The 14,110-nt window shown below is 48.6% G+C and overlaps 7 protein-coding genes across 7 annotated transcripts; 2 read left to right on the top strand and 5 right to left on the bottom strand.

The window, feature by feature from the left end:
- Window positions 1-110: 110 nt before the first annotated feature.
- On the bottom strand, window positions 111-3,214 carry LACBIDRAFT_304381 (uncharacterized protein; the record flags this gene model as incomplete). The annotated part of the gene is made up of 6 exons (XM_001884711.1): window positions 111-134; window positions 215-1,329; window positions 1,384-1,689; window positions 1,740-2,040; window positions 2,089-2,303; window positions 2,362-3,214. The coding sequence occupies 6 exons, from the start codon at window positions 3,212-3,214 to the stop codon at window positions 111-113; spliced, it is 2,814 nt and encodes a 937-aa protein (XP_001884746.1).
- Window positions 3,215-3,277: 63 nt separating this feature from the next.
- On the bottom strand, window positions 3,278-4,241 carry LACBIDRAFT_304380 (uncharacterized protein; the record flags this gene model as incomplete). Its single annotated transcript, XM_001884710.1, has 6 exons — window positions 3,278-3,565; window positions 3,616-3,687; window positions 3,740-3,874; window positions 3,930-3,983; window positions 4,035-4,184; window positions 4,233-4,241. 6 exons carry the CDS (start codon window positions 4,239-4,241, stop codon window positions 3,278-3,280), a joined length of 708 nt encoding a protein of 235 aa, XP_001884745.1.
- A 94-nt stretch (window positions 4,242-4,335) lies between these two features.
- Window positions 4,336-6,519, bottom strand: LACBIDRAFT_304379 (uncharacterized protein; the record flags this gene model as incomplete). The annotated part of the gene is made up of 3 exons (XM_001884709.1): window positions 4,336-5,246; window positions 5,300-6,388; window positions 6,438-6,519. 3 exons carry the CDS (start codon window positions 6,517-6,519, stop codon window positions 4,336-4,338), a joined length of 2,082 nt encoding a protein of 693 aa, XP_001884744.1.
- A 1,195-nt stretch (window positions 6,520-7,714) lies between these two features.
- On the top strand, window positions 7,715-8,203 carry LACBIDRAFT_304378 (uncharacterized protein; the record flags this gene model as incomplete). The annotated part of the gene is made up of 3 exons (XM_001884788.1): window positions 7,715-7,947; window positions 8,000-8,064; window positions 8,118-8,203. The coding sequence occupies 3 exons, from the start codon at window positions 7,715-7,717 to the stop codon at window positions 8,201-8,203; spliced, it is 384 nt and encodes a 127-aa protein (XP_001884823.1).
- Window positions 8,204-8,506: 303 nt separating this feature from the next.
- Window positions 8,507-12,278, top strand: LACBIDRAFT_304377 (uncharacterized protein; the record flags this gene model as incomplete). Its single annotated transcript, XM_001884787.1, has 8 exons — window positions 8,507-9,029; window positions 9,084-9,310; window positions 9,360-9,973; window positions 10,027-10,744; window positions 10,798-11,011; window positions 11,060-11,437; window positions 11,490-11,900; window positions 11,947-12,278. The coding sequence occupies 8 exons, from the start codon at window positions 8,507-8,509 to the stop codon at window positions 12,276-12,278; spliced, it is 3,417 nt and encodes a 1,138-aa protein (XP_001884822.1).
- Window positions 12,279-12,546: 268 nt separating this feature from the next.
- Window positions 12,547-12,903, bottom strand: LACBIDRAFT_304376 (uncharacterized protein; the record flags this gene model as incomplete). The annotated part of the gene is made up of 1 exon (XM_001884708.1): window positions 12,547-12,903. The coding sequence occupies one exon, from the start codon at window positions 12,901-12,903 to the stop codon at window positions 12,547-12,549; it is 357 nt and encodes a 118-aa protein (XP_001884743.1).
- A 95-nt stretch (window positions 12,904-12,998) lies between these two features.
- Window positions 12,999-13,978, bottom strand: LACBIDRAFT_304375 (uncharacterized protein; the record flags this gene model as incomplete). Its single annotated transcript, XM_001884707.1, has 5 exons — window positions 12,999-13,232; window positions 13,294-13,440; window positions 13,490-13,502; window positions 13,554-13,915; window positions 13,967-13,978. The coding sequence occupies 5 exons, from the start codon at window positions 13,976-13,978 to the stop codon at window positions 12,999-13,001; spliced, it is 768 nt and encodes a 255-aa protein (XP_001884742.1).
- Between the last annotated feature and the right edge of the window lie 132 nt (window positions 13,979-14,110).

The following is a 14,110-nucleotide window of genomic DNA, read 5'->3' as shown; positions in this document are numbered from 1 at the left end:
CCACTCACAGATGACTTAACGTTTCACGGAAATATAAGTCAGGTGATCTTAACATACAAAGGCATATATATACATAAGGCATATACATAAGGCATATACATACATGAAGATCATATAAGTAATACCAAGGAACGCTAGAGGACAAGTTCAAATACTATAATCATGAGAGAAGTGCAATTTAACGCCTTGCGTTTGAAGGATGACCCCAACTTGCATCCTTCGAAGAGCCAGGCCTACCATTATCCGTTGGATGGCTTCCGGATGGAATTCGCCGTGTAGGAAGTGCAACAACCCTGCGTGTCCCTTCCTCCAGTTCCGATATCTTCCGCTTTTTCTGAGGCGGCTGTAGTTCAGAAGAGCCAACACCAAGCCGTCCCATATCCTCTGTGTTGTATGGCCGCTTTGAGAGGCCCTGGCCATCTTCCGGGAGGCGATGGCGCTGAGCACCAGAAGAGCCAGCATTGTAGTGGTCATGTGATGGATAGTCGTCATTGTTCCTTGCAGGGCGATGATCGAGCGTTGGAGGTCCGTGTGGCTCTCGGCCACCCCCTCGTAGTTCAGAGTCAATTTCATAGTACCGACTTTGACCGGGGGCAGGAGTGTAATCACGAGTGAACCGGTAATGGTCATCCTCATCCCCATGATAGATGTTGTGATTATAGTCTAGATGGTCGTTGTAAACGAGATCTCCGCGAGACTTGATTGGCTGATGATGCTGAGTTTGTTCATGATCGCGAGAGGACCGAGAGCGAGGGGGATGTGCATCAAAGTTGTCAGCTGCTCGTTGAGGATAATGATTAATGGAATCTGCCATGGATCGAGAGTAAGGGGGAATTGTTTCACAGTTGTTGGGTGCTCGTCGAGGATAATCGCGACCACGATCGATTGAATCCGCTGTAGATCGAGAGTGAGGGGGACGTGCACCAGCATTGCTAGGTGGGCGATTGTAAGTGTCCTGATCGTGACCTTGAGAATCTATTGTATATCTTGAGTGAGGAGGGCATGCGTCGAAGTTACTAGGAGCCCAATGATTATAAGTCTGTTCACGATCTGGCGAAAATCGCAAGTGAGGGGGCACTGCTTCGGGACCCTCTTGTACAGTGTTTGGGCGGGGAGGTGGACGACGAGGCGGTATCTCGATGGGCATTTCAAAGTCTTCTTCATCGTCGCTTTGTGGTCGCGCTGACTTCTGATGAGACTTCTTATGGCCAGTGACTTCAACCGCCTTTGCCCACATCTTCGAGTTGAAGACAGTGGATAGAACCTTTCCTGCAACATCTACCACAAGGGGGATGTCTTGCTGTTTCACCACGCGAAGCTTTCGTTGCTCTAATAATGTATAATCAACAACACAGATTATAAGGACGGTTGGCTGAGACTCACCTGACGTCCATGAGACAATGCGAACATACGGTGAGATGACCGAATCATCAGGTTCTTCATCGTTCACCATGAGGCTACCGCGCTTCTGTTGTTTGTACTCATTGATGCGCGTCTGGACAATTCTTTGAAAAAAAGCCTCTCCCTTTCCCTTCCCCTTCAGTGAAAATCCTTCACGAGGGTAGTCATCCACCAGCCCCCAACCGAGGATGGTGACCTCGTTCTTGTACGCGAAGTCCGTCCAAGACCAGTTCATCGTGACCTTCTTCATGTTACTGCCTTCCTCGTTCCGGGCACTTAAGATTTCGACTAGAGAGCGTTAGTAAAAGAGTCTAAGAAAAGATAATAGCCAAACTTACTCAGATCACCGCGCAGAAATTCTCCCAGGACTCGCATAAGGCAATCACGCTTATTTTCAGTTGACCTTGGCTCGCAGTGAATTAATGTACCGCTTGCGGCCGTCAATCGCTGGTCCATCTCCGCCATCTTGAACATCCCCTCGTAATCTCTCAGCTGAGTCTCCACAGAGGACTTGTAGCGTTCGCGAAGTTTCTCATACTCACGGCTGCCTCCCCAAGCCAAGCTTGAGGTTGAATTGGCATTGACATCGATGGCAAATCCAAAGACCTGAATCCCCGTCTCTTCGTATGCTCGAGTGGCCTTTAATATGTGTTAGTGACAAGATATAGTATTGACATAACAACGCACCAATTTAACAAACGGCTCAACCACTTTCTTCACGACTTGCGGGAACTTCCCATCATCTCGTTTTGATTCCAAAAATGCCCCTATGACGCCGCGATAATAATCAAGTTGTTCTTTGAAATGTTCACGTATATCTTCTTGAGAAGCACTCGCTCCCAAAGTCTTGAGTTCCTCGTTATAAAGTCTGGCAACGAACTTTGTCCATGCCTGGGCAGAAACTAGATTTTTTGTTTGATGATTAGCTGTTGATGGAAAATAGGCGTTGGATATACACACCATCTTTTGTTTTCTTGACATCGCCATGTCGAGCATACCAGTGCTGGAAGGCTGACCAAGGATTCAAACGATGACTTGACTTGACATCTTGAGCAACAAGTCGGAGGAACAGTTTCATAGGTTTGTCGTACTCCAAAGCCAAGGCTTCAAGCTTGTCAAGATACTCTTGATGAGCGGCGAACGCGGCCTCTTTCGCGGCTTTTGGAAGAGGACCTGATTTGTGGTGGGTGGCTTCCGGCTCATCGTCAGCTTCATCCTCATCCACCAGCTCAAACGCGCCATTGGCATCTGAACGTAATCGAGTCAACTTCTCCTTTGGGGCCTCGGGGATGTCGTCTCCACCGGAACGTTGGCTTTCAGCATCTGAATCCCCGTTATCAAGCCTAGATTTACGTGAAGGCACCATCTGAAGCAGGCGCGCAACGTCAGTGGCATCCTTGGCTTTCTTGTTGACGAACTTCTTCAACGGCTCAACCGTCGAAGGTTCCTCATCCAGTTCGTCCTCAGCGCCAGAAGAGCCATTGTCAACATTGACACAAGCACGACCCTTGTTCTTTTGGGAGGCCGTGAAGCGTCGAGGAGATAGGTTCACCTCAGCAGCAGATTCCTCGTCGTCCACTTCCTCCTGTTCCTCCGTTGTGGTCAAATCACGATGCCGCGGACGTTCTGGCCGTCTCATGTTGGCGTCCCCAACAGTTTCCTCGTAATCTGAATCGGAGGCATCATTTGTTTCAATGAAGCAATCGCCTTCCTGAGCCTCACGGTCTTGCTTTGAATTGAGATCAATGGCTGCCGGTGAATGGGTAGAAATCACAGAAGGGGTGGTCGGGGCCAAAGGAGATTGAGGTAGCATATTGAAAGGGTCATCTTCTCCTGCAATGGCCGCTCCACCAGAAAGGTCTTCATGCTCAGGATCTTACTGAGCGTCCTCCATGTCGATGTCAGCCTTTCTGTCACTGAGTTTAGGGATACGCGAAGTGAAGCCTTTAAAAATAGCATCGTCGGCATCTGAGCTGTCGTCGCGGATAATAGGTCGCAATTGGCGATAACCTCTGCGGGATGAGGGGAATTGATCATCTTGGTTGTCATTGTTCTCCGAATCTGACCCAGTAATCAATCGTCTGGGTCTGGGTCTTGGTCTTGGTTTTTGAGGTGGCCGCATGTCGCGAGTAGTAGTGGCAATGTGCTCTACGTCATCGCCATTCTATATTTTCAAAAGTCAGTGAGGCAATGGGCTGAGAGCCGTTCTCCTACCTCTTTGTTCCTGAGTCCACCAGATTCCGTAGGAAGAGTGATGGAGGATTGTTCACCGCTACCAGTTATAGTCTATGGCTCAACATAAGGGAGAAAAAAATTGAGTAGATGGGAGACTCCGTACATTTGGGTTTTCCGCAGGTAAGGATCCTGATCCACCAGCGTCGTCTTCTTCTTGTTGTTCGCCCACCTCAGCTTCTGTCGGTTCAGCCTCTCCTTCATTTGCAACGGTAGGTTTCTTCATAACTCTCATAGGAGCCTGCAGTTTTTTTTAGTTGTAAGGCAAGCGTTAAAAAAATTGGAATTGCCCGTACCTCAGCATCTTCCATGATGGCTTTGCGTTTACTGGCACGAGGTTTCACGACATCCTATATCTTCAGATGAGTGAAAAGCGTTGGCTACGCGATAAAAAATCGGACCTTTGCCTCGCGCTTTCTGGTACCAGGTTTTGCGCGGGTTTCGGGAAGAGGTATGTCAGGAATCTTGGCCTTCCGAGAACGTGTCACACGTTGGGTATTCTGCGGCATGTCGAAGGCTAGGTCAAGGTCGTGGTTAAGGTCAGAGGGAAACTTGTTGAACCGGCGGGTCAAGGCGAACAATATAAGTTGAACACGTACCTGTGGCATTGTCTTCTTCAAGCCACTTCCACCGGCAAATGCCAAAAAAGTATAGATTGAAATAATTACATATGGAATGTGATATAGCAGTGCTCAAGATGACCTAAGTGAGTCGACGGGGAACAATGGCTGCACGACCAAAATGATTGAAGAAAGACTGGGTATAGAAACGAGCCACTTGGCGCTCCAACTCCTCAATTTCAGCCACTGAAAAACAATCTCCAAATTCGTCTTGAGATTTGATGGCCTCCGGGATGGGGCCCGCCCATGTCGACATTAATCTCTTCATGCAAAGGAGGTATGGGAGACGGTCCTCCAGCTTATCTGCAGCTAACCCTATGTTGCCGCATGCCAGCTCCACCACCAACATCGACCGCTCTGGAAAGCAAGCAACGACAGCATCCTGGTCATCGGCGTCAAGTGATTGGGCACGTGAGTGCAACGCTAAAAGTTCATAGCGAAAGTTGAGGCTAAACAGCTCGTAGAGGATCTCCTGGACAATGCGGTGTTGAATCGGAACACCCGGCATGAGTCCAGACTCCCTCCAAAACGTTGGGGTAACTGTATCACTTGAGGCCAGCTCGACACCGGTTTGATGCAAGCAATCACCAAGTAGCTCCTTCAGCGTTTCTGTACGGCGAGATGACTTAGTGTCCTTGGAGCCAGAGGGCTGCTTAGCGTCGGAGAAGTTTAGGAGGTCACGCCACACTTGACCCCCCAGTGGCTGAGCGGAAGATGATGGTGTGCTGAGGCGGTAGATGAAGGCGGTTCTGAGGCGCAACCATTGATGAAGGTATTGTGTCGTTTTTTCTTCACTCGCGCAGCCAATGAATAATCCCGGATCAGGAAAGACATATCCGCGATCGGTTGGACTGGATGCCTGATTTATGATATTCTCCGGGTTGGTGTCAACGGCGGCAAGAGCATCGCTCCAAACACCAATCACAGGTGGAAGCAATGGGCTGGACATCTCGAGAAACTTGTTACGACCCGCACCTTTTGCAGAACGGTAGTCTGCACAAGATATGTTTGTCAGTAGCATAGATGTCGTTCAATGAAAAACTCACATGGTGCACCAGCTCTCGATTTCACAGCACGGTTAGAGCTATTCCCCTGGCGACCTTCCATAACGTGATCCCCCTGACGCCCTACGATAGCGTGTGTAGGAAGTGTTGCCTGGCCATGTTCCATAGTGCGTGTAGGCAGTGTTGCCTGGCGATTTCCCTGCGTTCTCATTGGTAATCCAGGACCGTTCCTCGGTGTCACAACATAAAGGGTGAAAGGATTGTAGTAAGAAAAAAACTGGCGTGAGTGAAGCGCAATTGCCCTGCGTTTTTTTGGATCGTCAGCTGAACCGCAGAAAACAGTATCGAACTTCGTTTCGGCATCACGAAGTTCAAGAAATTCGTTTGGCTTTCTTGTTTCAACGATTGAATCAATACGAACACCATGCAAGGTAGGAGTGGGGCGCATGAACCAGACCGGTAGCCCAGCCCTCGTAAACTCTTGCACAATAGTCGAATCCATGGTGAATACACCAATGGTCCGCGCAGTTTCGGTAGCGGGTGGGAGAATCCCGTCCATTCGAGGTTTGTAGATATAGAGATAGTCGAGTCCAGCCGTCAATTCTAAATAAGCTCTTTGAACTTCAGCCACAGAGAATTTGAGCTGTGTAAAATCCATTGGTAGTCGTTCAAGACGAGAGAGCCCCTGGCTTAACCAGTTCGAAAGTGTCATGATCTCCGAATTCTTCGTTGGATGAGATTTGTCCGTTTTGTATGCCTGAACACGGTCCTGGAGCTCCCCCACTAATTGTTGAAATTGGACCAAACGGTCATGAGGAATTTTGCCGATGCCAAGGACGAGGTCAGAAGAATTGAACAGGAGATCCGTCTGGTTGGGATTCCACCACAATATATCCATTCGGTCATCATGTTCTGGCCGGCGCAGGATTGCGCCATGGTGGCAGGCTGAGCTGACGTATGGCTGGGGCCAGAGAAGTGGGTCGTCATCTGCGTAACGGTAGTCGCGTCGAAGGAACATCGCTCGATTTTTGCCAAGGGGTGGTTGATATACCACGTCCATGTTTGGGCTGGTGACGAAGAAATATCCGCCTGAAACAACAGCTCCCACCCGTCCATCGCACCATTGTACGGCTGTGGCACATTTAGTATACTGCACCAGAAGGTGACGGCAGAGACGCACGTTCATGTGGTTTTCCTCGATTACGAAGGAGTAGGCATGGGTCCTTCTCCAGTAGCTCAGGTGTTATGGAACCGTTTTGCATGCTATCTACGAGTACTTAGATTCAATACACGGGGATCTGATTGTCTACATACAATATTTCAAGTGATCGCTGCCGAATCTGAGTAAAGTCAAAGTCAGTTTAATGTTCTCGGTTATTTGATATCTACATACATAGTCAAACTGTCAAGTTGTAGGGTAAAATGTGTTGAGGATTCACACCCTAGGATGCGTAGAGATTTCTTTTGAGGTCTGTTAGTCTAAGGAATCAGCCGGAAAGTCTACTTTACGCACAAGGTGACCAGGCACGCAGGTAGATGCTGCCTAAGATAACCCAGACGACGCGAAGTCCAATCTAGTCGTGAGCGACGCAAAGTCAACGTCACACACGAGTTTTGAAAGAATGACCGACGCAAAGTCGAAGTCGTGAACTGAACGAAACGACGCAGAGTCAAATTTCGTATAGTTGAAATACAGAGGTCCACATACACCGTTCCCGAGTTCCAGAGATTCGATCGACGCTGCAAATAGACAAAATGAGTTCACCCTTTTTAATATCTACATGCGTGGCAAACCTTCGATTTCGATGGGACCGTTGGGCGAATAGGACAAGATCCTGAGTGTTCTTGATGTCTATTGACTGTAAAGTAAGTCTAACATTATCCTGAGGGAGTAACTATATACGCACAAGTTCACCTGTGCGTGGTCCTTCCAATTGACAGTAGGAGATGGCCCAGACGACGCGAAGTCAAATCTGGGTGTGATGGACGCGAAGTCAACATCACGAACGAAAAGGGAACGACCGACGCAAAGTCAAAGTCATTCAATGGGACAAAACGACGCAAAGTCGAATTTCGTCGGGAGAGGGGACAGGAAGCACGTACTGAGACAGTTGACTGCCAATGAGATTAGTGAAAAGGAGTGGTAAGAGAGTATTAGCACGTACCGAGGCTATACCAATGTGATAACGAGCGCGGTAGAATATGGGCGGACGTAGGTGAGCGGGACGTAAGTGAGCGGGAGACGGACGTGGGTGAGCGGGAAGTATGTGAGTTATCGATGATGACTCAGAGACGAGGCGTGAGAAATTTATTTATCGATTGATGAGCGCTGTGCTCAACACTCGATCCCATCATTGTTCATCCCCACTCTTCTCTACTCGCCCTTACCCTCCTTTCCCCACTCTTCTCTGCCAGCCCTTACCCTCCTACAGCCTCACCTTTGAACGGTCTCCATTCATGGCTTCAACGGTACGTACAAACATTTGTAACGCACGACTCTCCTCACCTTCGCACGGTCTTAGACACCTGCTTAACCACCCTCACGTTTGGACGGTCACCCTTCAGACGGTCCCAAACACCTGCTTTCGACGACCGTCACCCTTCGGACGGTTCCAAACACCTGCTTTCGACGCCCAACCCTTCGGACGGTCCCAAACATCTGCTTTCGACGCCCTTAGATGGCTTCAACGGTATGCACAAACCTTTCAACTCTTGACCCTCCTCACGTTTGGATGGTCCTAGACACCTGCTTTCAACGCACCTCCTCACGTTTGGAAGGTCTTACAGACAACACGCCTATCATATCGGTATGGAAGCAACACTTTCCTTACCATTTTTCCTGCTAATTGACCACCTCTAGCTCCAAGGTATCTGTTTCTGTCCGCGAAGTTGACTCCGCGTCATTCACGTTGCGACTTTGACTTTGCGTCAGTCGTACTTAGTTAATCCCTTTGACTTTGACTTTGCGTCGGTCATTACAGGTTCGACTATGCGTCGCCTGTCTCACTACCTCCTAGATTATAGAATGCTTGTACTATCTATCTACACAATTTCTATCTGATGATCTGATGCCCATTCTGGGCGGACAATGGTGCAATTGGCACAACGCCTCGGCGTGATTTCAACATAACCGGTCCATTTGTCAAATCAAGCCACTCCGCTTCGACTTTCCAAACAGCCACTCCGCTTTCGACTTTCCAAACGACCTCCTCCCTCCACTCGCACGCGTATTCCTGACCTCTGTTCAATATGCGACCTCGCATCCCAAAAGATTTCACTCCAACCTCGAGCCCGTTGTCTTACACTCCGATAAGCGGACGGGCTTTCCACTACCTCTCCAGGCCCAGTGGAATTCGTCCACTGGTACTCCTACCAGACGAGAGAACATTTAGCCAGCGGAGAAATCTTAAGCCATTGCCAGGACAGGTCGGGTTCGCTGGTGATCGACCCCTCAATAGCTGTTCGTCACCCTCTGCCGACAGCTCGCAAACCGCTGATGTCACTGGCGATCTCGAAGATCCAAGTGGCGTCATGTTATTTTCATCTCCTTCCGCCAACTTTCCTCCCTTTGTTTCTAATCACCGACGAAAACGTGAAAACCAAACTAATCGTTGGAAAAAAGAAGTGATCCCTCGCCTCATTATGCCGTACATGCGGCTCGTTTCTTCGACAGAATCTTTTCGCCTGCCAATCCCCGAGGACACTATAGCCACCACCCACAACTGTCAATGTATCAGAAGAGCAGTAGATGTTATTGTGGTTCGTTTCTGCAGTATGTTTCTTTCCTGTTTTCAAGGCAATTGAGATACTAACTAGTGCGCTCCAGTTCTTGAAAGGCTAAAACTCCAATTTTGCAGTTGTCGACCAGCCGCAGTTCAGCTGCTTCAACGCGGATTATTTCCTTCCGCACCATTTGCGCCGTCCCTGGCCGTTGATATCCGAGTTCTAGACTTTGTATCCCGACTGTTTCTTCATGTTTCCCCCAATGCCACTGCATGGTGCAACACCGTTGAAGAGTTTCTTCAAAGTCAAGGTTATAAACTTACTACTCAGGTATTTATTGCGTTAATGGTAGGTGAATTTGGTCTGACCGAAAGTTCAGGATTCCCTCCGCCGCCGATTTAGTGAAGCCTTGAAATGGTACAACGGACTTCAAGACGCTACTACCAAACATGTTGACAATGTCCTCTACCATGTTCGGACGATAATCACAGGTTATAACGATGGGTCTCATACAACAGCAGTTGTTTCTCTAAACGAGTCAACTCCTCGCACCACACAACCACCTCGTGTTGACGCCGTTGAAGGCAATCCAGCACCAGAATTTCCTCTCGAAGATGCGCTCCCAAACGCAAGACTTCCCCGGCCCTCGACACCCCTCAGTAGCTCAACAGTTCCACCTTCCACCCCCATTGCCCGGAAGCGACATCGTTCGGAAGACACTAGCACCCGACCACCCCCAGTCACCATGGTTGAAATCGAGGATGAAGATGCGCTTCCGAACGCAAGACATCCCCGGCCCTCGACACCCCTCAACAGCTCAACAGTTCCACCTTCCACCCCCATTTCCCGGAAGCGACATCGTTCGGAAGACACTGATGGCTTGAGGACTCCCTTTCCAATGCCAATCCCACGTGACCGCCCCAGTGATTATCTTCGTTCACGGTGCCCTCTATGCTTCGGGGGAGATCCAAATCAGAGGCTTGGAGGTAATGTGTAGGTCGTGTCGTTGCCATATCTGTCACCTTTTTGACGTATTCAATTACCAGCCCCGATATCATTGTATGTGTCGATGCATGCTTCAAGCAAAAAGAGAATGAAGGACAGTCTGACCCACCCCGTGAGCACCCTCGGAGTGTCTTCATATCAGATGCCACCGCATCAAAGATGGAGGAATATGTTGAGGGCATTCGTCCGAGCAAGGCTAAGAAGGGTCCGAAACGCCAAAAACCGTCTGATAGTAGTAAAACCGATCATGACTCGGATGAAGAGGACGGCTATGATGGTCCATTGAAGGTTCCACGGTCCGTTTTGGCTGGCTGCGAGAAGAGCTTTACAGCCGCCAATGAAACACGTGAAAAGGCTAGCACACAGTTTTTCGCCGTCACTGCGCTGATGGCTCTTCTCTGCCGCCATGACCGTGTTATATGGATCGTCAATATGCGATCTGCCGGCGAAAAACAGCATTATGCGTTGGTGCTTGTCGAGACTCTCTTTCAACACCTACCTCAGCACTACACGGTCGGTCTGCTTTACGATGTTGGCTGTCAGCTACATAAGAGTTGCGTCAACTGGGGTTTTCTCAGTGCATACATCCATCGGTTGATCTTTGCCATTTCCGTGTTTCACGCGTTCGGACATCAGTGGCCTTGCCAGATAATATACCACCCTCGAAAGTGCAACGGATTTGGACTTTCCGATGGTGAAGGCTGCGAACGCTTTTGGAATTCTATTAAGAAGTTAATTGCCTATTTACGTGTCTGTGGGGTAAGTCTTTCTTCGTCTGGGACAATATAGCAACTCATTACTATATTATATAGTCACATCAACGTGTATACACTCTCGATCGACAAGTCCAACAAGCAGATAAGGAAAGCCTTGGTCGCCTGGCTCTCTGGTTACTTCGCCGATCGCGCCATTGCCAAGAAAAGCGATACGCTGCTGAAGTAGCTCTCACAGAATGTGGATTTGCTGAAAATGTTCTCCGGGATGAATGGTCTGCGCAGGTACATGCTCAGACCAAACCCCTTCCACGTATGTCCAATGCTAATCCCCAATTCCGAGCATTAACAAGTTATCTAGGGCGGACAAGGAACCAGGGAAAGGATGCAGTCTCTGAGGCGATTCGACTTCGAAAAGCACGTGACATCCTGAAGAAGCGCGTACAAGAGCAAGAAAACATCATATTAGATCCTTCAGCTTCGGACTATCAACTTTGTGACGCAGAACTGCGCCTAGCTGAAGCTAACAAGGATTTGAGTTCTGCAGAGTCTCGGGTCCACGCTTCCGAGTCAGCTCTCGGTGTTCAAGAAAGAACCAAGCTTGAGAAGCTCCTAGGAAGCCCTTTCATTGCGGCGAGGATGAATGCCCGAGCCCTCAAGCTACGCCTGCGCGAAAGGCTGCGCTCCCGAAAGTTTGAGCTTGACCGTATTGAAAGATCATATCGCAACCATGTCAATGGTAAGTCCTTTCAATGTTTTTCACTCCGCGTTTACTTAGTACCATAAAATAGAGCGCAAAGTGCACCATCATCTTGAAGATTCCGTGAAGCGTCGCGATCCGAGCATACAAAAACTCGCTCGTGACTACAATAATCTATGTGATGTAATGCTACGGCTTAAAGCTCAGCGCAAGGCTCCTGCTGGCTCAGTTTGCCCATCCAAGATCGTCATGAAGGGTCTGTTTGCGCTGGACATTGACGACGAAATTTGGCAGGATACTGGCTTGGAAGATTCACTTGACGGCACCACGACGGATCCACCACGGTGGCTTTGCGATGATCTTGTAAGGTCCGGAATCCGCGCGCAATTAGAGCTTGATAGGTGCATTGAAGAGGAAGACCGCATCAAACATGAACGTAGGGCGCTCCAAAATTGGTATTCAGAGGAGTGGAACATTCTTTGTTCTGCCTATGGTCATACAGGTAATCTCATTATTTCAATGCATGGCGGCACCTCATTTTGTCTTAGATTCATTGGAGTTACGCTATCAGCTTCAGTTACGAAAGGATGAGCTTCTTCATGTCCTGTCGATATGGAAGAAGTCTTTACAATCCTTACCTGCCGACGCCATTGTACCAGCTTGGGGTCCGACAGATAATGAGATTACAGCTGCTCGGATCGCACAAGTTACCTCTCGTTTGTATGGTGACTATGATGATATAGAGGAAGTTGGACCATCCATTGGGGTAGACGAGATAGATGTGTCAGATGTAGAGAGTCTTGATGCTGACTTGATTGATACGTTGGAGGCTATTGACCTCGCAGATGCTTTCCGTGGGGAGGACATCAGTAGTTACTAGACATGCAATTAATTTACTTAGTCTAGTAGTCCCACTCTGGGAGTTCATATGCAACTTACTTATCACCGGTCAATAAACTCTAAGTTTCAAGCCTTCTCTCTGCTGTAGTATAAGGCTTGGTTGTTATAAGTTTGAAGTTGATGTCATAGTACAAGGCTTGGTTAAGTTATAAGTTTCAAGCCTTCTCTCTTCATCTCTGCATAATGTAAGGTTTGGTTTTTGTTATGGTATAAGTCTTGGTTGTTATAAGCTTCAAGCCCTCTCTTTGTTACAGTATAAGGCTTGGTTTTTGCTGCTGACAGGCACATTTAAAATTTAGGTACATATATACTTGGGAGTCCCAGAACCATGGGAGTCCCTCTTCCTGGGGAGTCCCAGGGAATAGAGATTTAGGTACATATATACTTGGGAGTCCCAGAACCAGATGGGAGTCCCTCATCCTGGGGAGTCCCAGAGAATAGTAATTTAGGTACATATATGGCTGGGAGTCCCAATGAATCAGATGGGAGTCCCTTGGCTTAGGGAGTCCCAGGGAATATAATACTTGGGACTCCCACAGAGGTGGGACTCCCAAGGAAATGTAAGAGGAATCTGGAAGTCCTAGGAGATACCATGGAACTCCCATGGGAGTACCTGGCTACCCCCAGGGGACTCCATGAAATAGGTGGGACACACCATGGTATTGGGCCCTCATAGGGTAGTCATATTGGCATGGAGTAACTACCCTAAGAGGGTAGGGTTAGGTGGTTGCCTGAAGTGCGGATGGTGGAGATCGTCCGGATTTGCGGAGAGAATCCATTTACCCTTCAGGAGAGAAGCTCCTCTGTGGTGGCCATGCGATGCGAAGAATTCAAAGTCAAAGATTTTCCAGGCCGGGATTCCTGTAGGATTCGATGGACTTTTAACACATTGAGGGTCTTTGTGGCACTCCCCAGCCATGTTTCGGATAACGACCTTGATAATTTTTGGTAAGACAGCAACTTGAAGAGGGACGTCCGAAACTTCAAGGACGCACTTTTACAAGGTCGGGAAACATTCGATACTGGAAGAGAGCTTCCTCTGCCAACGACATGAGAGAATGGTCTTGGAAGACATAATAACGTGTCCTACCAAAGCTAGTCGCGAAAAGTGTCGTGTAGCCCAGCCTTCGGAGGTTTTTGTACTGGCAACCAGTGAGTTTGAGCTACCAAGCCGCGTCAGAAACAACTCACCACAGATATCCCCCTGCAATTTTATTAACATCAGAGATAGTCGTTCTAAAAGTTCAGTGCTCACCATATTCCATTTCCTCCTTTGAAGCCTTCCACTACAGCTTGCTGAAACCAATGAGCCGCCAATAGGGCAACCTTGCGCTGGTTGGGCCCACAATTATCTAAGGCAATGCACGAGTGAAGATCTCTCAAAGTACGGGCGTTCCATTCTCGGTAGTCTTGACGTTCCAAGTCAGGTGGCACAAAATGCGCCTCGAGAGATGGGGGTGATTCGCGATAACGTTCTATTGAAGCTGTAGGTCGTGCTGAGTTCTTTTTGAAGTTGATTGTGAGGGATTTCCAGTTCCCGAATCTTGCTTGACGAAAGAGCGTAGCGAGAAAGACAGTGGCGACGATAACGATGAGGATTCTGACCCAGAGAGTGTTCTTAGACATGAGAGTGTAAGCTAATTATAATGTATGCATGGTAAAACTCACTGGCAGGGGCATGGCCCAAGCGGACGGCCCAATCAAGGAATTCTAAATGCGGATCTGAATACTAGGGACGGCGTCCACGTTTAAATAGTCAATGTCTTCCCGTCGCCATCCCGCTCAACTCCCGTTATCTTGAATAGACGATAC

Source organism: Laccaria bicolor, genomic scaffold (assembly GCF_000143565.1).
Source record: "Laccaria bicolor S238N-H82 LACBIscaffold_27 genomic scaffold, whole genome shotgun sequence".
Taxonomy (NCBI): domain Eukaryota; kingdom Fungi; phylum Basidiomycota; class Agaricomycetes; order Agaricales; family Hydnangiaceae; genus Laccaria; species Laccaria bicolor.
Note: the sequence above shows the minus strand (reverse complement) of the source record. Positions and strands in the feature narration are given on the sequence as shown.